The sequence below is a fragment of the Vicia villosa genome, linkage group LG2 (genome assembly GCF_029867415.1).
Source record: "Vicia villosa cultivar HV-30 ecotype Madison, WI linkage group LG2, Vvil1.0, whole genome shotgun sequence".
In the NCBI taxonomy this organism is placed as follows: domain Eukaryota; kingdom Viridiplantae; phylum Streptophyta; class Magnoliopsida; order Fabales; family Fabaceae; genus Vicia; species Vicia villosa.
Window position 1 is genome coordinate 113,696,627 of NC_081181.1, and position 21,698 is coordinate 113,718,324.

The 21,698-nt window shown below is 33.6% G+C and overlaps 2 protein-coding genes and 1 long non-coding RNA gene across 5 annotated transcripts; all 3 read right to left on the reverse strand.

The window, feature by feature from the left end:
• Positions 1-3,297: 3,297 nt before the first annotated feature.
• Positions 3,298-6,617, reverse strand: LOC131651821 (protein IWS1 homolog 1-like). Its single transcript, XM_058921526.1, has 11 exons — positions 6,307-6,617; positions 5,710-6,214; positions 5,510-5,623; positions 5,014-5,234; positions 4,790-4,919; positions 4,630-4,692; positions 4,438-4,515; positions 4,242-4,333; positions 4,069-4,131; positions 3,822-3,972; positions 3,298-3,676 (listed from the first exon to the last, which is right to left on the reverse strand). The coding sequence occupies exons 1-11, from the start codon at positions 6,324-6,326 to the stop codon at positions 3,578-3,580; spliced, it is 1,536 nt and encodes a 511-aa protein (XP_058777509.1). The 5' UTR covers positions 6,327-6,617; the 3' UTR covers positions 3,298-3,577.
• An 8,323-nt stretch (positions 6,618-14,940) lies between these two features.
• LOC131646638 (uncharacterized) lies at positions 14,941-16,779 on the reverse strand. 2 transcript variants are annotated; one of them, XR_009297549.1, is made up of 4 exons: positions 16,308-16,779; positions 16,054-16,174; positions 15,781-15,818; positions 14,941-15,204 (listed from the first exon to the last, which is right to left on the reverse strand). It is a non-coding gene; the product is annotated as an uncharacterized LOC131646638 (long non-coding RNA). The 2 variants fall into 2 exon arrangements; XR_009297548.1 differs by lacking the exon at positions 16,308-16,779 and having other exon boundaries at positions 16,054-16,301.
• Positions 16,780-17,473: 694 nt separating this feature from the next.
• Positions 17,474-21,305, reverse strand: LOC131651822 (UV-B-induced protein At3g17800, chloroplastic-like). 2 transcript variants are annotated; one of them, XM_058921528.1, is made up of 4 exons: positions 21,197-21,305; positions 20,914-21,059; positions 20,193-20,470; positions 17,474-18,581 (listed from the first exon to the last, which is right to left on the reverse strand). In XM_058921528.1, exons 2-4 carry the CDS (start codon positions 21,040-21,042, stop codon positions 17,765-17,767), a joined length of 1,224 nt encoding a protein of 407 aa, XP_058777511.1. In that variant the 5' UTR covers positions 21,043-21,059; positions 21,197-21,305; the 3' UTR covers positions 17,474-17,764. The 2 variants fall into 2 exon arrangements, with proteins under 2 accessions (XP_058777511.1, XP_058777510.1); XM_058921527.1 differs by having other exon boundaries at positions 20,914-21,224.
• Positions 21,306-21,698: the final 393 nt, after the last annotated feature.

Sequence of the window (21,698 nt, forward strand, 5' to 3'; positions counted from 1 at the left end):
AACGATTTAGATTATGATTATGTTGAATTCATGGTTTTATTTATAAATTCTGGTATGGATAAGGGATGTAGACTTTATCTATGTTGTCGAATATCTACTGATAACAGAGTATAGATTGAATATAATTGTTTTAAGAGCACTGCTATATCACACTAATCCTTTCATGGAGCAGTTTTTACGAATGAATAGCAAATAGCAAGTTTCAATTGTTGACTTGAAATCTCAATGAAGAGTCTCAACTGCGAAGGAACAATAACCGTGTTATCATAACTCCCAGATGCGCCTTTAACAGCATAGCAACAGAAGCATAGAAAGCAACCATCTTGGGGATCCGGATTCTCTAATGTTGGTGCGGCAACGTTAGAGTAACTTTTGCTTTATTTTTTACCGATGCCATGTGACAAACTTGTTTTTACATTGGAAAAAAGTAAAGCTGACAAAGGAAAAAAAACACCATCCTAAAATTATCTAACCTTTTTGTTGTCAATATGTGTTCTCCGACCGTTGCCACCTTGTTGTCTCTGGCAACTAGGGATGTCAACGGGGCAGATATTGTTCGGAGGATGCTTCTCCGCTCCCCGCCCCGCCCCCAAATGTAGTCCCCATCCCCATCCCCAATCTCCGCCACGGGGGAATATTTCCCTCCATCCCCACAGATTCCCACGGATATCCACGGAGATCGAATCTTAAGAAAATTTCTACACTTTTTGATCAAAAATATGACACTAGTCTTTTGTTATTTTTTTTTTCGTATTTTTTAAAACGCGTATATTTGCATCTTTATTTTATAAAAAAATAAAAATACATCTTGCATCAATAATAAATAAAAAAAAAGCAAAAGAACTCGATGTTGCTAATATTTTTTATGTAAAAATAAATAAATAAATAGTAACATAACTTGCTACCGTGCTTACACTAATTTACTACAACGCAAGTGGTTGATTATGTGTGACAAATCTATAACTTCTAATGACTCTTCATTTTCTAATACATTAATATTTTTGATGTAAAATTATATAATTATATAATATATAAAATATATAAATTAAAATATATCGTCGGAGTCGGGAATCCACGGGGACGGAGGATACTTTTCCAATCCCCGCCCCAAAGTGTTATCGGGGGAACTTTTCCCTCCATCCCCATCCCCACGGGGAAAAAAATCTCCAACTTCGGATCTCCACACAGATATTTCCCACAGGGATCCCCATTAACAGATGCAATTGACATCCCTACTGGCAACCACTGCTTTTCTACTCTAGCCCTCGTTTTCTTATTCATATTGTCAACTGTTGTCTGTCTACTCTGGCAACCCCTACCTTTCTACTCGGTTCTTTGTCTCCTTTACATTTTCAAGCCAATTTAACCGTAAAAATTAGGCATATGTTGATATTATGGATTCAGAACTACGAGTAATCTTTAAGGATGTATATGGATTCAGAAATACAAGTAATCTTGTCACTTACAGAATGCAATGAAGTATATTGATTTGGAGTTTTGAGAGTAAGGTAGAATATATTTCATATAGAATGCAATGAAGTATATTGATTTGGAGTTTTGAGAGTAAGGTAGAATATCTTTCGTCTAATAAAATCTCCAATGCAGAACCACATACTAGCAAGCAGAACAATTCGGATATTGCTTTGCAGTAGGCCACAAGCACATATCAGCAAGCAGAACAATTCGGATATTGCTTTGCAGTAGGCCACAAGCACATATCAGAGATCCATTACAAGCTGCAGGAGGGGCAATGTCCTTTTTCTTCATGGCTTTCTTTGCCTTTGTCTTCATCTCCCTTCTCACACCACTAGTAAAAATTGCATGATAAGATACATACTTAGCAATAAACAAATTAAACATGTGAACAATCTAAGCTTGTTTTGTGTCAATTCCATATCCCTAATTTCTAATTCCTAAGACACTAAAAAATTATGAAACTTGACCATGAAAAACTCTACTTTTAAAATAGAAAATATATATATATATATATATATATATATATATATATATATATATATATATATATATATATATATATATATATATATATATATATATATATATATATATAATCAAGAACAACCAAAACAACATAACATCATGTCTATCCCAAATCAAAATTTGAAGGAAAGGCATAACACAAACAAAAGGACAATATATGTTGTTGAAATTAATTTTTTTTAATGGTTAATTTCTATTTTAAATATACAATTTGGTCAAACTTTTTATTTCATATTTTTTTCATATAATTCAAAAAATACTACACCATAAATAATGTACCCGTGCGACAGCACGGGTCTGTGCGAAGTGATATATAAAATGCATCAATGCGGGCAGTGGAAAAAATTATGCACCCCAAGTGTAAAGAAGCAAAAAATGTAGAAGACAAAAAGCCTCAGTGAGATATTTATAGAAAGCCACAAGAAACTTGTTTGCTGCAGCTTTCACTGTCCCAGGTGGAAACAATCAAGACAGTGGAGTTCCACTCTTCTTACATGACTACACATTTAATATATTCATCATAGGAGATGCAATATCTCTTTTCACTTCTTCAACTTCAGTACTTCTCTTCATTGGAATTCTTGCTCTCGTTATGGCAGAAAAGGATTTTTTGAAATCCTTGCCGCTCAAGTTACTTTTCGGCCTCATTGCGATTTTCTTCTCTGGTGCCCGTGATGGTTGCTTTCTGTGCTTCTCTTGCTATGCTCTTAAAGGGACATCAAGGACTTATAATAACAGCCATGTCATTTGCTAGTATTCCGGTTATTGTTCTTGTACCTTCGCAGTTGAGACTCTTCATTGAGATTTTCAAGTCAACAGTATTATCCTGATTAACTCTCTCGAGTACTGTTGTTGGACTTAAATTAATATACTTTAGAATGCCAGTAGTATCAAGTATCAACTAGTTGTCATTCTTCTTCCTAGTGACTAAAAGAGAAAATTTTGATAAAATGGTGCTTTTTTCTATACTATGGAGAAACACATTTACCAAATTAACAAAAAAGATTATATAATACTTTCATTATGTTGGTCCAAATAAAACTGGTCTACAAACAAGATTTTGAATTTGAATCTTGTAGACGTAAAAATATATGGGTAAAAGAAAATATCTATTACAAGTAACCAATTAAATTCTTTTACAGAAATAACCATCAACAAATATGGTTAATAATTTGTTTTATATAACATTACGGCTTATTAAACAACATAATTACATCAATTTTCATCTCTTACCCAGATTCTGAAAACTATGGCAATCACATAGTAGAAAGGAGAAAGGAAGAATGAAACAACAGATGAACACCAAAAGTTTTTAAAGAACCCAACACTTCGACAAATTATGTCTGCAAAATCCACATTTTCACTACATTGTTGACAAACCAAAGCTTGATTATTTGATAGTCGAAAAGAAATAACAGACACAAAAATGTAAATAATAATCGCCCAATATTCTATGGCTTCACATTTCCAATTCAATACACAACAAAGGCAGTAAAGGGGAGACAGTACTTTGATGACATCCCCCATCAAATTCTTCCGTACAACAAACAAATCCACCATCCAGTATTGGTTCCATTTAAAAGTACTTGACCATACCACGACCTTCCACACTCAGTTTTGTAGCCTGAAGCTGCTTCTTTTTTGGAGCCCTCAACTGCTGCAATTTCTTATTCATCTGCAGTTAACAATCCAAACCGGTCAAATTCTACTAATCATCATAGCAGTGGACATAATTTTCAATCTTCATGTTTTGTTCACATACTTGTTATTGGAATAAAAAGCCAGAGCTTAAACATAAAAATAAAAAGAAAAACACCAACCTTCATTCGATGCTGGTCTTGTGAACCTTGTTTTGCACGGGCTCTAATTTCATCAGGGTCAATTTTAGATTGGGGGCGGATCACAAAATCCAAAGGTGTTGCTTCTGGCCTTGATGCATGTTGCCGGGAAGATGACTGTCCAGCCCTAGGCCTGCATTACAATTAGAAATTTACTATCCAAATTAAATCAGTGATTGCTGAAGTGAAACTGAACAAAAGAAATTTATAAACATCATTCAATCCCTACTGTGAAAGATCCAAATCAAGATCGCCATCTCTAGATTCCATCCCTGCAGCTTTATTTGCTGGCCTGTTAAAGTTCAAAAAAACTATATAAATCCAACCTGTCATAATGCAACAAGTAAATCCAATCTAATAATGACTGGACCAATCAATTTAAAAAAGAAGGTATAAGCATACTTTTTAACTGATGGCCTCCTGTATGGAGCCCTGTCATCCTCAACATTTCGCATGTCTTCAAACCGAGTACTTTTATTAAAAATAGGTCGGCTCTGAAATCACAATTAAACACTATAAAGTGAAGGGAACCAGACAGGTTTGAAAATTAGATAAAAGATAATGACAGAGCGAGAGTTAAGTAATCTCTTCTACTGACCCATTTATCAACCAAATCTTTGGCTAATTTCCTATTTACATTGATTTCTTCGTCGGACCTTGATAAAAACATAATCACCTGTCAAAACAATGAAAATATCAGTCTAAGATATTACTTCCAGATTCCAATAACATGCTACATGTAGACATCCGCTATTATTTTGTTCACATCATCAAATCAACAGAAACCCACCTTTCCAAGACCACTCCTCTTCAGCTGTTCTCTTCTATCAAAATGCTCTAGGTCTATGGGAAACTGCATAATAAAAAAAATGAATACAATGTAAGATTAATAATCTTAGTAAAATAATTATAATTGCATCTACATCAATATATTGATATCAACTTGTTACATCATTCAAAATCTTCAAAATTGCTGTCCTTATGTTAATGTTAGGCAGACTTCCATCAGGAAGTGGCTCAAGCCAATTCTTCAATAAAGTAAGCACTCCATGATCTAAAAACTCAAGTTGAAGCTGCTTCCTGTGACATAGAGGGTGAAAAGTAACTTAAATAACGGGAAAAAAATACAAGATAACAAACAACCAATCTAAAGTAGCAGGCACAAACGGCTTACTTCGAGAGGACTTCTTGGAGAAGAGGCAACTTCTTGAGTTTATTAATAGCGGGCTTAAACTGTCTATTCAGTTCAGCATCCTCTTCTGCAGTAATCTCAAGCTCAGCCATGACATTCTCAACTAATAAAGCGATTTCTGCAGGACTCCTCTCATTCTTCTTCTTTTTCCTACCCACTTTGAAAAGATCCTTAACTTCATCATCCTCCTCACCTTCCTCTGCCTAGAAAATCACATAACAGAGAAAATGTATCAGAAAAGCTTTTGATAACCATTGTAAGAAATCCTATAATTGCTTTAGTACACAATACAATATGATTAAACTATAAATGAGATAGATTAACCACAAAAAACAACCACTACATATTTCATTTTCAAAAATTCTACAGCTGAGTTGAAGAACTTGTGATGACAATATTATAAAACTAAGTGGATTTAATTTAACTAAAATTTTATCATAAAATCTTCACAAAAGAAATAAGGGAATAAAGTGTCAACCTGAGGAGCATCACCAGGAGATCGTGGTTCATCATAACCATATAAAGCAGGTTCTACTCCAGTGTCATCTATAAAGTTATCATCATCCATATTCCTGTTACCCTCATGATCATCCTTGACAAAGGAAACAAAAGAAAACTAGCATCAGATACAATTCATAACCAAAAGTGAATTGATAATGGAAAATCAAAAAATAATACCTCAGAATCCCCTCCAGCAATTGTATCCCACATCTCCTTAACTTCACCCTCATGATCATTCCCAGCCTTCCCAGCAAACCCTTTCTTTGAACCCCCAAATCTAGACCCACTCTTTCCACCGCTACTTTCACCATACCTCTTTTCCCCTTTCAGCCTCTTTTCCTTCTTCCCAGATCCACTCTCCTTCTCTTTCTTCCTCTTCCTCCCTTCCCCCTCATCATCCATCGCCGGATAACCGTCCTCCTCCAACTCATCTTCAAGCTCCGGTGCAACCGAGAGCTTCCCCGACTGTTTCCCGGTATCACTCTTTTTAATCAGCCTCTTCCTCGGCTTCGATTTCGACGAATCGGCATCATGGACCGGAGTTTGCGACCTCTCTCTACCACGCCAATCGTCGACATCTTCCTCCTCGAAATCGTCAAGCTGTTGCGGCTCCGGTGTCGCTTCGCCGTCAGATTGTACATCGTCGTAGTCCATCAACGGTTCGCCGTCTTCATCGCGATACCTAAAATGCAAAATCAAAACAAATTCAATCAAATCGACTAGAAAAACAAAACCCTAACACAAAAATTCAGAGAGAAAGGGGAAAAAACGTACGGATTGTCTTCGTAACCCATGGTGAATTGCGACGATTACGCTGTGGCGGAGAAGGAATCGAAAATTGTGATGCGATTGTGAAAACTATGAATGAATTAGTTGAAACTAGGATCGGGTTTGCGTGCGAAATGAAGGATGAGAAATTGAGGATGTAAGAGAGGGTTTTATAAGAGAGATTGAAAGCGGGTCGGGTTAGATAATAAACGGGTTTCGGCTTTCGAACAAAAAATTGTGATAGACGGTGCTACCGGAGAATGTTACTGTCTCTTTAGACAAGCTACGGTGGTTGTTCGTAGATTTTGCATCTCGGTAAATAAAACGAATGTAATACTTGAAAATTAGGCGAGTGGTGGCCAACTTAAATATCAATAGTATGATTTTGTTTTGGCAAAATTACAATTAACATATATCTATTTTTTCATTAACACTACCTAAAAAAATTAACATATATCAAATTTGTTCCCATCATAACTTACATCGTCATTTTTTCTATATCTCATTGACTTTTGCTTTGAAGTGCTGACTACGGAGTTTCATTCCACTCTTTCGTACTAAAAAGTATTTGTCGTCGCTCCAGTCAACTCCACATCTTTATATTCATCATTATTGGATAGTGTACGGAATAGTGGCGTTGTCTGTGGGAATCGACTTTCGATTCTCATGAATTTCCACGATTAGATCCTTTGAATCCAAAACCAAACATTTATTACCGTGATATTGGTTTTATCTTGGTTACCGAGATCTTGGTTTCATCGTGGTTACAGCGACCAGTGGCGTCGTCTTTCGGTAGTGTTGTTGGACTTATTGTGGTTTTGTCTCTCTGAATGATGGTGTACCATCCAATAAGGGGGACGTAAGCAACCAAAAAAACAACTAGCACCAAGCTCTTTGAGATCATCAACAACAACTAGGAGATGGGTATAAGACAAACATGTCTAAGAGTTATCAAACACGAGAAGGTGGTCGGAGTTCCGAACGTGACAGTATTATTCGTTATAAATGTCGACATACCGAACCAATTGGTGTTAGGGATCCTTACTGATGGCAAGAATTCTTGTGATGTCATTCACTCCGATGTCTTTAAGAATTTAGGGTTACACAATCAAGGCATCATACCATATGAAGGCAAGAACCTTCTAGCATTCAGCGATCCACTACTCGCTTATGCGGAATTGGGGAATTCCTAGTTATCGTTGAAAAAGGGAATGATGAAAGGACCGTGAATATGTGTTTCTTGGTAACTCCTTGTAGAAGCATCTACAATTGCATCATAGAAAGATCTTTCCTTGAAACGCTAGATGTTGTGGCTTCTACTGCCCAATTGAAGTGAACCAATTGTTTTGGTTGATCTATGTAGGCTCGTCTATTATCACAAACTAATTCTAAAGAATTCTCGCGTTATCACCCTCGACTCCAAAAAAAGAAAAGAAAGAAGACACATATGTCATTTGTTGCTGCAATTGACCTCGATGTACGAGTAGATGAAGTCCAACAAGATGTCAAACTCAGCATAACACCGAAGACCCGAGCGAAATCCCAAAGATTTATCCTAAATGGAAACTTCAAAGTTGTACTGCTTGATGAGAATCCAACAAGAACAGTTTGTGTGAGAGCTAATTTTACAGCCACATTAAAGGAAAGACTCATTTAATGCCTGTGAGACAACGTCGGCCTTTTCCCAGTCTCTCGGGGAAAATGGACGGTATGGACCCCAATATAGCATGTCATCGGTTGAATATCGAGCCTTCTTCCCGATCTGTGGCCCAAAAAAGGAGACACCAGTCCCACAAAAAGGGAAAAGTGGACATGAATACGGTTAAAGGATTTCTCGATGCCAATTTTTTTTATAAAGTAGGATATAATGAATGGATATCCAATGTCGTACTAATTAAAAAGGCATTTTGGAAAAAGAGAATGTGTGTTGACTACACTGGACTCAATCGATCATGTTTGAAAGACTCATATCCATTCCCAAAAAATCGATAAACTAGTAGACAACTCAGTTGGATACAAATTGTTATCATTCATGGACACATATTCTGACTACAATTAGATAACCATGTATGAAGAGGACATGGATAAAATTGCTTTTGCGACGAACAGAGCCAACTATTGATACAATGGAATGCCTTTTGGTTTAAAAAATGCAGGAGTGACGTATCTGAGGATAATGAACAAAATCTTTGAAAAATATGGTCGTCAAACCCAGTGAAAAAGAGTGACACGACAGACACTTAGATAGTGTGTTTTGTCGGGTTCGGTAACACCACATGAGACTAAATCCATATAAATGCACCTTTAGGGTCAGAGCCGACAAATTCTTGGACTTCTATATGATAGATAGAGGCATAGAGACAAACTCTGACAAGTGTGAAGCGGGTATTAAGATGAAAGCACAAATTAAGAAGAATGCTCACGACTTTAAATAAATTAATATCGAGGTCGAATCAAGACACACTACCGTTTTACCAGTTACTAAAGAAAGAGACTTGTTTTGATTGGACCCTAAAATGAGAATAAGTGTTTGTGTTGTTGAAAAAGGCCTTATTTATCCCGTCAATGTTGTCCATACTGGTTGCAGGGGAAATTATGTTCCTCTACTTGGTTGTCTCCACAAATGAAGCTGTGTCATTCTCTTTTGAGAAATAGGCCATAACTAGAGCCCGATATATTTCGTATCTAAAGTATTAGCCATACCACCAAAAACAAGTTTTCAAAGGTTAGATAAGGTAGCATTGGCATTAGTGATTGCTTCTAGTAAGCTACAACATTACTTCATATCACGCATCGTCGTTATCTGGACAAACCTACCTCCTACACAAGTCTTTCACATGCCTATCTGGTAGGGTGGATGATCAAAAGGTCTATTGATATATCTAAATTCGACGTCTCTTTTAAGTTTAGGAAAGCGCTAAAAGTCCAAGTGTTCGCAGACTTTATAGTAGAGATGGCCCTAGAAGCGTCAGAACCAACTAGTACGTGGGTCATGTTCGTAGACTGATCGTTCAACGGTAGAGGAAGCAATGTCAAACTTATATTCGAAGTTGAAATTGGTCTAGTGGTTTATGTATCTCTACGCTTCAAGTTCCCCACTATCAACAACCAAGCTAGGCACGAAGCCTTCATCGTCGGTCTCATGCTGACATCACATATAAGGGCAAAGAATGCTAAGTTTCTAACGAACTCACAGCCAGTGGTATCCCAAGTCAAAAGGGAACTGTAAACCAAAGATCCACTATTGCAGCGGTATGTCAACATGGCGTGGAAAAAGTTAGCGAATTTCAAATCACGTGAAATCTTGCATGTCCCTATGATGCATAACACCAAAGTGGAAGAATGTCCCACCAAAACTCGCGAGCACTAGAATCTTAGATATAAACCACTCATTTATACAAATAAAAATCTAAGGAGAATTTAGTTAGAGGATAGCACACCCCTTGCTAGAAGAACTTAGTTGGAGGACACCACACTCATTAACAAAAGAAGATAACACCCAAGTGATCATGGAAGAAATAGACCTCCTATAAGAAAAAACAGCCTTTACCGCTTTTATGAGTGCCATCATAAAACCAACAACCACTTCCATATACAATAAACAAGTTAGATCTTGAAGCTTCTAGCCTGGCGACCTCGTTTTAAGACAAACCAATGTTAGGGAAAAGAATGGCAGAGACTGTAAGCTCGCTGCCAACTGAGAAGGAACTTATAAAATGAAAAGTAGTACATGAAATATAGCTTACACTATGGAAACCTTGTTCGGAGAACACATCCCAATAACATGGAATGCTACAAAACTCAACTTACACTATGGAAACCTTGTTCGAAGAACTCATCCCAATAACATGGAATGCTACAAAGCTCAACTGGTATTTTAGCCACGTCTTCAACCCCCCCCCCCCCAGATTATATGAATGCAGATTAGAGAAGCCTCTATAATGTATGTAACGTCCTTGAATCCTTGAATCAAGTATTGTGATAATTTTTCGCTAATTTGTATGATTGTCTCATCCATTGTAGAACAAGGCATACGATTAAAGCGGAGAGAGACCTCAAAATGAGATAAACAAAATCGCATTTGACACGCGTCTCTCTTGGTAGCTAGCCACTCCATAACGTAGGTGATGGAGCCCGAATACGTCGTCCTTAAACCAGGTTTTCACCTAGGACGAAAAAGGGAGAACTGACCATTGGCCGGATGCGATCCCCAGATACGTCAAAGCAAAATTTGGCGCTCAACCTAACCAACGCGGGCCCAAAATTGAGTCAACCTTGCCGAAAAAATGATAAAATAAAATTATTTCAAGACGTTAAAATAAAATCACAATATTAGTGTTTTGATGAGATGAGACCCTGTCATTGTTAGTTAAATCATTTATCTTTAACTTTGAGTTGAAGCTTTAAGAAACTTGGTATGATGAATTCTTGTAGCATATAGGTTGGAAAGGCTAAGATGCAAATAATGCTTAGTAGTTTGCATATTATGCCTTGTGCGGGATTAAGTTAGAAAAACTATTTGTGAGCTGTCTGTCAAGTGTCAATGACAGAAATAAAATTCAGTGGTAGATACTTTATACAGGTACGAAGTATGTTGTGTGATCTTCAATTATCATTATTTGAAGGAATTTATGAACTTGTTCACTACTACTAGATAAAATCAAATGATTTTGACCTTTGAGATGTAGTTAAAACAGTTCATATTCATAATGCCTAAAGACAAACTTTATTTAAAAGCCAACTGTATCTAATGTGAGCAAGTTCAAATACGAAAATACCAAGATTGCCAAACTGCAAAGAAAAATATGGGATACTGTTTCTCTGGCTAATGAAGACAGTGACCAAATAAAAATCAAACTGTTTCTCTGGCTAATGAAGACAGTGACCAAGTAAAAATCAAATGAGTCTATGACTAGCATGCTAGTTCATCAATAGGCAAAATACCTTTTTTGTCCCTTAACTATAGCCCAAGGTACATTCTGGTCCCTTGTCTTTAAAAAGTCATTTAATTATTCAAAAAGTTTCAGGTTAGGCCTTTCCGTATTATTATTATTATTATTATTTTATATAATTGAATTGAATTGCCGAGGAAAATCCCAAATCCCAAATCCAAATTTATATAGGGTTCATCCTTGTCTCTGAAGAACATCCATGGCAGTAATAGTTTTCCTCCTTGCATGTTCACAATATATGTAACAGCATTACGAATCACGTTTTTCTCCTTCCACGACCTGGCATTTTTGTGAGAAAATTCGGAGATCTAGATTTTATGAACTGTAAATCAAATTCTGAGTGTGAAGAGAAAAGAATGAGATTGGAATATTTATGTATTAGAGATTCAGAGATTAAAGATTCAGAGCGGGAAATGGAGGAGGCAACTGAGTTTTGAATACACATAATTGCAATCCCTTCTATGATTCATGTTCACACTGTTATTGTTACATTCGCGATTTGAAACAAGATTGGATCTGAAAGGAGATTTGAATCGAGAAAGAGGAAATAACTGATCGGAGATAGAGATGAGAGGGAGTGAGGCGGTGACGGTGGCGAGCTTGCAGTTTACGGCGGCAGGTGAAGGATACGCTCGGAGAAGATGAAGTTTCTCCGGCGCCGTTTCACTGAGCGAGTAGAGGGAGGGAGCTTCAAATTAAATTCAAGGGCCACATTAAGGGATAACCCTAATTCCCTTGAGGCCCTCTTTTTATTTGATTTTTACCTATCATAATTTAACGGGGATAAGTAACATAAGTTTAATGGAGTTTAAATCTGTATTAATTGAATTAATCTGAAATCTGAATAATTGATGTAGAGTTAATGAAAATTAAATCAATAAAATCATGGTATAAAGTTTGAATATTTAAAATCATTAGAATAAAATCTAAAATCTGATGCTTTAGTGATGTTAGTATGGTTTAAAAAATAAAAATGGTTTATGTATTGTTACGGTAACTGTGAAAATTGGAACTTGGTGGTTTGAAGAATAGTGCCACTGGTTTTGAAAGTATTGTGATGATGGAAAATTGTTAAATGTTGATGGAAGAGGATAAACAGTAAAAATATTAATTTTGATAATAAAATTGAATGAAATAATGAGCAGCAATTATGAAATGGTGCAGTGGAAAGTTGTTATAGTTTGTAATTTAGATGGCATGGGTTTTTTAGAATTTTAATGAACTAGCAATGGACCCGTGCGTTCGCACAGGTCACGTAAAGTCGAAATAAATATTAAATAAATATTATATAGTTATAGTAAAAAAAAGATATTAATTTATACGAAGTCATACAAATATTAATTTAATTTATCAAGTTGTAGTAGTTGTTATGAGTATATAGAGTTGGTAATTGCTATTAAACTAAATATATGGTGAAAAACAGGTTTGGCCCGTCAGACATGGTTAGAATTTTTATAATTACTTATAATTTTAATTTTACAATTTCTTTTAACAAATATTATAAAATAAAATATATTATACACCAAAAAAATATATTGGTTTAATAATATGATTAGATTTAATAAATTGAACATATGATCTCTAATATCGGGTAAAAAACACATGTTATAGTAATTGAGAAGTCATTAAACATATGATCTCTAATATTGTTCAATTTAAGTAAATATTTTGTCGGCCCGTCAAAAAAATAGGTTCGGCTCGTCGGGCATGCCTATAATTTTTAAATTTTTCTGTATTGTAAATTTATGGATACTATTGATATTAAATGATTTTATCATCTAATAGAAAATAAATTTAAAGACAGTTAAGTTTTATATTGAATCTATGACAAATCTTGAACAAATAACAATTGTTGAAAAACTTAAAAGAATTTTTTTTAAAAAAAATGGAATGTGATAAGTAAAATATTTATAACTTAATTTCGTTTATACAAATAATTGTATGAACATTTAAAAATATTTATAACTTTTTTCTGTTTATAAAAATATTTGTAACTTATTCCCGTTTCACAAAAATAATTGTATTAGCAGTTGACTTATTTCCATTTCTAAAAATATTTAGAACTTATTCCCGTTTCACAAAAATAATTGTATTTGTAACTTATTCCGGTTTTTACAATTGAATTAATTAATATTTTAAATGCATCCCGTAAAATTAAATATGAGTATTCTTGATTAAATAATAATTAAAAATCAAATGAACCAATTAAAAATGCATTATTTTCAAATGATATATCTATTTTTGTTTGTTGTGCTAATAAATAAATATGCATTATTTACAAATGAATAATAATGTTGGAATGAATTTTAAAAACGGCAATTGAAAAAAACAAATTTTTTCTCCAAAACAATTAAAATGAAAATCATAAAATATACTTAAAATATTTCGAAAATCTTAAATAATAATGTGTTATGAATGTTTCATGAAGCAAAATCAATTTTCTTATTATCATAGTAAAACTTCTTCTATTTTCAGCATTATGGGATTCCCTATATTTAATCTAATTGAAAATTATTTATCAAAATTTAAAAACATGTTTTTATCATATATTCAAAAATACAAAAGCTATTATAAAAAAATTTATTTATTTTTCAGTAATTTTGTTAATTAATATTTATTGTACTTGTGGTCATATATCTAAAATAACTTAAACATTAATAAATTAATGTCAATTAAAATGTAATTAATTTCATTTATTGAGATCTTAAAAAGAATGATTAAATATTATTATTTTTAAGGAGATAAAATAAATATGAATACCAATAATACATGCGCTTTTGGAATGGTGTAAAACATTATTGGGAAATATCATTTTATTTAATACACATTAAATAATTTATTTCCACAGTAATTATCAAAATATGACTATAAAGTATATTAAAATAACTGTTTTATTAGCATAATTAGAATATTAAATTACACATTTATAACTATAATGAAAATTCAAACAATTGCTCTTGTCTATTATTACCCACCAATGGATAAAATCGTAATAATAACTTACTAAAATTTCACAAATTCTAAGAAGAAAAAAATACAACTTTTGATTATTACTTAGTAGTAATACTTATGGATGTTATTTACTTAAATATTTGTTAGACTAAATCAAAATACAACATGAAATATTAAGTGTAAAGAATACTTTAAATAAGGTTTCATATATTCCCCTTATTTATCCGAATCACTTTTAACTCTTTTTCTTTTCAATAAATGTAAATTAATTATTAATTATGATAAATATTATTATAATTTAATTATTGAAAAACATTAATTTAATTGAGGCAAAAAGTAAATTATTATTGAATTATTTACTAAACAAATTTTATAAACAAAATGGTCACGAAGCAAAAAAATAACAAATGATTTAACATATTAGTATCTTTGTAAAATAGAATTATCAATCAATATTTTGCACAATTTTTATGTTTTGAAGCAATCAAAATTATTCCAGTAGCAATGGTAATATAACATCATTTAGGTACCAACATAAAAACCAATGCACTGTAGTTAACTTTTTGTGGGATTTGAAATCAAGTAAAAAAACATTAAACTTGATAATGTCTTTTTTTCTTTACATGATATAACTATAAAATTCAATTGTTTGTTCACAAAATAAGGAGGTCAATCTAAAATATATAAATACAGTATAATAGTGTGTTTTGAGTATTTTAAAAACACGTATTCGTACATTGATCTGAAACACATTCATTGGAGACATTAAAGAATTTCGAAGCTCCTTTACTGGTAGTTGAAGAGAGACGGGAAGAAAGAAATCAAATGATCTATAAGATTTCACCAAAATTAAGATATTAGAAACATAATAAAAGTGACACCATTGTAAAGCTAATATATTAGTATCAAGAATACTTGTTTTAAAGTAACATGCACTTGATAATATATTGAACCAACCACCCAATGCTCTTTCAATTTAAAGATGACAAAAACTTCATACCTGCAACAAAGAAGAATAATTAAACACAAGAGTGAAAGAGCCAAGATGACATAACATGTATTATCTAATTTGCTATTGAGATCTTAAACTAAGATGACCCAAAAACAGAAGTAACGAATGAGATATCAATATCATCAAAAACAATGAAATAGTAATATTGCAAGCATGAAAAAGGATGAACAATGAAGAAGACAAAAAGCATCAAAATAGAAAAACAGAAAACAAATGAAGTAATAAGATCTTAGGTGATGCCAATTGCATGAAAACTAATTTTTTTTTGCAAAGATTAGACATACTTGTGTTCTAAAAAAACATCAACGCAATGAGATAGGAATATTTTAAACATGTAAAAGGATGAACAATTAAGAAGTACCTATAAACAACAATATTAACATAAAACATCATAATGAAAATAAAAAACAAATGAAGTTATTAGGATCTGATGTGAAATCAATCGCAGAAAAATGAAATTATCTTACTGGTGTGCAAAAGAAATCAGTGATATGATGTTCATTACATAAAAAAATATATCCAAACAAAAATATAAGAACACTGCATATTATATCATAAACTAACCTTTAAATATAATTATTAGTGAGTTGAGTGAGTATAACCTGCAAAAAAAATTCATTAAAGAAAAAGGGTCAACTTTTTCTTTTTGAGAGAACTTATAAAAAATACAATGAAATTTGATTAATTAATCACTTATGTGCACTATAGCATTTTCAGCTTCTTTTCTGCCAAAAACAAAATTAACAGTCCCTTTGGAAGTGCAATCTATTTCAACAAAAGTTAAAAATGTAGAACTTAATATCATAGAGGGTGAGTTATTCAAAAAGTGAAAATTACTAAGCAGACCAACAACAATGGAAGCAAGAAGCAAAGTTCCCTGACACAATCAACCAAAACCAAATTCAGTTTCCTAAACTCAAATCCCCAATCAAGTTTCCAAATCATCACAGCCCTTCATCTGAAATACAAATCAAATCATTAAGACAACAACACTATAAAAAAGATTATAACAATTTAACAAATCAAGAATCTAAAAGCAGAATATATGAGTCTGCGGAGAGCATTAGAGTACATCTGAAAAAACAATTTACCTGATGGCGGTTATTGAACAAAGTTCGCCGTGGGTTTCGGTAAATTGTTCGGCGGTGGATTTGGATCCAAATCCTATTAGACCGGGCCAACCGATCAAGTATTTAATCGTTTCGAGCATCTTGTGAGTGGTTTTGGCTATGGTTTTGGTAAATTGTTAAACTTGATATTGATATTGATTAAACAAATAATTGGTATTTTTAAATGGATTCTTTTTTGTTGTGAGAAGAGAAGGTTAGGGTTCTGAAAAAATTGGCTTTGCAAGCATTAATCAATCTTTCATAGTAAAGTGCATGCAAGAAAGAATCAAAAAGAGAAAAGAAGCAAAATGAGAGAGAAAGAAAATAAAAGGGGAAAAGTAGTGAAGAGAAAGAGAGAAGGACCTTCGGTTTTCGTCGATGTGTGGAATGAAAATATGAGTTTTTATTTATTTAGTTTGTTTGGAATGAAGTTAATTATGGGGAATACAAATAGTTAGTACACACAGTAGAGAGTAGCCGTCCTAAAATTAATGATGGTTGAATCTACTATTAAAATATTTAAATCAGTCAAATTTAGGTAAGTAATAATTATAAAGTTAAAATATTTGCTGTATTCCATGCAGATTTGCACAACTATCTACAAAAGCATGACAATAATATTAATTATGGAAAAGAAATTGGACAATTGAAAAGTAATGCAATGATTAAGGAATATATATTTTTAATTAAATTATTAAAGTATATGCAATTACCGTTGTGTCCCCGATTATCACCCTCAAATTGGATGATTAGAGGGTTAATGATAGAATTTCATATGTATTGTACTTTATTATATTAAAAGTAGATTTGAAGATGAATGTGTGCCAACTCACGTGCCATGCCTATGACTCAGCACCACGTCAGATGACAACATGGAAAAGTTGACGCCGTTAGCAAAAATTAGACGAAAAAGATTAACGTGGACCTTTTTAAAAAATTAAAGGACCACTTTGACACTTTTTAAAGATAAGGGACCAGAATGTACCTTAGGCTATAGTTAAGGGAAGAAAAAAAATATTTTGCCTTCATCAATATTAACTCTTTTAGCATTTAAGATACATTTTTCAGTTAATGTAGGTTTTAAATTGGGGAAATGTCAGTCTACTAACCATGTGAGTCCATGGCCATATAAAAGAAAGTAAGAAACATTGCATGAAATTCCTGACTATTATTTGAAATTTAATAAAAGAAATTACACAATAGAAATTCTGCATGAATTACAAAGCTCGCTCTTCCATTGATGAGAAGATTATCCTGGGGTTCTACCTAATGCACTGTACATACTTTTACCATATTTCACATGATTGTGGTTTTTCTCTAGTTCAGAAATATTGCAAAATTACTCCTGTTTAAAATTGCAATCAATTCTTAAGGGTAAAGCTCCATGCTTTACATTTACAATCTAAACGAATGGGAGAAAAATCAACAGGTACAGTCTTCTATTTATTAAGAAAAGGATACTTAAAATCAACATAGTTTTCTTGGTCCCATAGGAATGATCCAAAAGCAACGGCTTCCAAAACCAGCATGGTCACGCCTGAGAAGGTAAGTGAAAGTAATTCATCATTGGTAGTTTCAATTGAACCATCCTCCGTAACTTGAATATCAGGCCTTCCAAAGAGGGCCTGAGTTTGCTTTTCAATCAACGATATAGCTTCCTTGGAGCGTAAGAAAGCAAGTCTCTGAAGTGTATCTGCATCCAACTGCATCACATAAGCTTTCAGTCCATATGATTTTCCTTCACCAGTATCCATGTAATCCTTTTCATAATAACCTTCCTCATCTGGATAGATCCTAATCAAGGAATCGGAATCCCAGAGCTTGTTTGGTGGTGATGGTTCGTCAAAAATTATATTTTCGCTACTAAAATCCTGTGGAAGTATTCCCGATGACCTCTCAAGTTGGAACCGTTCATCAACCCGTTTGAGAAAGTATCCATACATTATTGAAGCAGCATATAACTTTCCCAGTTTGATTTTGCTCATCTGAACAATTGTCTGGAGAGGACCCACAGTCCGTTCTTCTAGTACCAAAGATAAGTGACTCTGTATCATCTCAAATGCCTCTGGAGAATGAACAGCTTCTAGCTTAAATTCTTGATTTGGCCATACATCCACTCGATCATTAGGATCCGAGGTTGTTGATATTTTTGGTATCATTGAAATTTTGCTCTGTTGAAATCTGTTTACGATCGAGCAGTACATTATCTCTTCCAATGTTGTACGCTTTTCTTTCTCTTTGATTTCAGATATCCTCCTGAAATTCAGATTTGATAAGACTAATCACATTTGCACTACCCGTGGCGATAACTAAACAAACAAGCAACCAAAATTGATACAAATATATTCTACTATAATTTCTTTCAATCTTCCATAGGTTTAGAATACAATGGGTGGCCGAGCACACAAGTCCTAACAAATTTGGATTAACATGAGATGGAAAAGAGAAATTACTCGTAGTATGTAGGGATGTCAATGGGGCGGGGCAGGGACGGGGGTACATTCCCATCACAATCCCCGCCCTCGAATCTATTCCCCATCCCCGCTACGGGGGAATTTTGTCCCCCATCCCCGTCCCCACGGATCCCCAAGGTTCATGTGGAGATCCATAAACATGACTTTTTTATTTATTATTTTAAACTAAATTAATAGTAAAAGCTTCAAAAACTAACCACAAGAAATTTAGAAATTATTCTTTTATGATAAATATTGTTTTAACAATATTTAATCGATAATATTAAGTGTCATGACCACCAAAATTTCAAACTAAAATAAAATTGAAATAATCATTTAGATCTCACTCTTTTACTAACGATACATATATATTTTAAAATTGTGTATAAGATTAATTATATGAAATGACAAATAAACCTACATAATAATTTAAAACTATATATAAATTAAGGACTTTATGTTATTTTAAGTGGGGCGGGGACTCCACGGGGCGGGGGATATTTACGCCACCCCCGTCCCCGAAGTGCCTTCGGGGAGACTTTGTTCCCCATCCCCGTCCCTGCGGGGGAAAAATTCCCCGTCTTTGGGGCCCCATACGGGGAATCCCCACGAAGACAAGTTGACATTCCTAGTAGTTTGTGTGTGCCCATGCACTTATACATGTGTTTATATTAGTAATATAAGTAGCTAGCTCCATACAGTTGACATGAAAAGATCTTACTAGCTTGAACAATATACTACTAACTACACTGCCTGTAGCCAATTTCATAAAACTGACAGAAAAATATCTTTTAAGCATGAACTAACTAAGCATGGTATTAAACAAACTGACATTTGATGAAAAATACGGACTAATAGTGTTTAAATATCATGATAACTCAATCTTAAATTTCAAGTCTAATTCCAATGTGCTTTTTCAAAGCTACAAATAGCATAGCCTAACTAACGCATGTTGTGGCTGTGGTTCTACTGCATACCAAACACACATTACCCAAGAAACAGATCCAAGTTTTGTTCTACCATCCTCATATTACTCGTGAATACCTTCTTTTTAAGTCACACAAACTCTCAAAAGTAGTTTATCCGAAAAACATAGCATTTTTCATAACATTGTCTGTGGCTTTAATCATTAACCATTTATGAATCAGTGAGAAAATTAAGAAATTCAAGAAGAGAAAACACATCACAAAAGGAAACCTATAACATATATATGCAAACGTTCCTACTAACAGTTCGCATGAAGACCTTTAGACCTGGAAAGATGTTACACAGTATGATAACACAATATGTGCTCAGAGCCTAAACTTTGCTATAGTTGTCCTTATAGCCATTTTATTTTATTAAGCTTTGCATTCCACACAGCTAGTTCTAGTCAGATTATGGGAAATAGGAAAAAAGAGATTGCTATACTTACTTATAAAGGGAATCCACGTCTGAAGTAGAAGATTCTTCTTTTTGGGCATCTCTTTCAGCCAGAAGTTTCTCTAGCTGTTGATCAATGGTTTCTGAAACTAAATGAGGATGAGTTTGCAAAATTTGTTCCAATAGCTGACCAACTGGGGACTCAAATTCGAGAGGAGGAGAAGGCGCAAAACTATCACTTGATTCTGCAGATGCTCTCACAGCTAATCTTTTAGCTCGGAAATTGTAGGGTTCATTATAGTGTTTAGCAAAGTAAGATGGAGGACAACTCTGCAATGAAGAAAAACTTAACAGTTGTTTATTGAGAATACCACGTAAATAACAATTACTAAATCAAGAAACTCTGCCTCAACGATATGAAGCACGGATACCGCAAATACAACATCAACACTGACACATCACACCGATAATAATTTTTAAAAAATGAATAAATTAAAGGTAATCACTGAGCTCAACATCATAAATAAGCATTGCAGCAGGTGAGACAAGTGGTTATCAAATTGTGAATCCAAAACCCTATTTTCGAATCGTGAATTCATTTGAGCCATAAACACAAGAAAATTCTAAAAGAATGTAAACTAATTTTGTAACTAACTGCTTTTTCTTTTTTACTGAACTTTCAACATTTAATCTATGATTATGCGAATAAATTCATAAAATTTTCCAACTCAGGATATAGATTACAAGTAAAGATTTAGTCAAGAAAAGCTTACTTTAAGAAATCGACGGGAAAGAAAATTCTTGGCGTCGTGAGCATGCAAATGGCGGAATTCCGGTAGCCGGAGCGATGATGAAGAAGGAAGCACCACCAAAACGTCGGTGATTGCACCTGAAACTTGCATTTTGGATATTGTTGTGGCTATGGCAGTTGGAAGAATCGAAGAGAAAAAAAAGAAAGAAAGTTGGTTAGAAACAGTTTTGTTGTAACCGTTTATAGTGAAAGGATGTGAAAAGAGAAATAAGCTTGCGTGATGAAAGCGCTGAGAAGGTTCTTACAGTTTTCTCTTTGAATTCTGAATTCGTGGCTAACAGCTTTCTATAAGAGACTGCGCCGTAGTAGCTAGGGGAAGACGAGAAGAACACGGATAATGCAATTGCCGACACGTGTCTGCATGAAAATTAACTTTAAATATTATTTTAGTTTTTCAAAAATAATAATAATATTTTATATTTTATACTCCAGATTTTTTTTTATTATCACCGGTATAATCTGATTCAGGGTCAGTTTTGACATCAAATGATTCTAATATTCTCCTAATTACAATTGCGGGCATCAAACTAAACACGGTGTTCAGGACTGCTGGTTACTGACACTACAATGTGATTTATGTGATTAATTGATATGCATAGATAATGTAAAAAAATTAATCATCATCATTCAAACAGATTATTTTAATAAAAATGAAAATAAAGTTAAATAATTTTACCAAATTAATTAATGTTGAGGTTAAACTTAAAGATAGTAGTGCCAAATTGAGATTTAACAATTAGCCATGTC

What these genes read in the sequence shown, in the direction of transcription:
- LOC131651822 (XM_058921528.1), bottom strand. Translation starts at nt 21,042, where the DNA reads ATGCAAGTTTCAGGTGCAATCACCGACGTTTTGGTGGTGCTTCCTTCT. An exon ending in TTTCCCGTCGATTTCTTAAA is followed by an intron (nt 20,471 to 20,913) that starts GTAAGCTTTTCT and finishes TCTTCATTGCAG; the next exon opens with AGTTGTCCTCCATCTTACTT. An exon ending in GACGTGGATTCCCTTTATAA is followed by an intron (nt 18,582 to 20,192) that starts GTAAGTATAGCA and finishes TCTGAATTTCAG; the next exon opens with GAGGATATCTGAAATCAAAG.
- LOC131651821 (XM_058921526.1), bottom strand. Translation starts at nt 6,326, where the DNA reads ATGGGTTACGAAGACAATCC. An exon ending in ATGGGTTACGAAGACAATCC is followed by an intron (nt 6,215 to 6,306) that starts GTACGTTTTTTC and finishes TTTGCATTTTAG; the next exon opens with GTATCGCGATGAAGACGGCG. An exon ending in AAGACCAGCATCGAATGAAG is followed by an intron (nt 3,677 to 3,821) that starts GTTGGTGTTTTT and finishes TGTTAACTGCAG; the next exon opens with ATGAATAAGAAATTGCAGCA.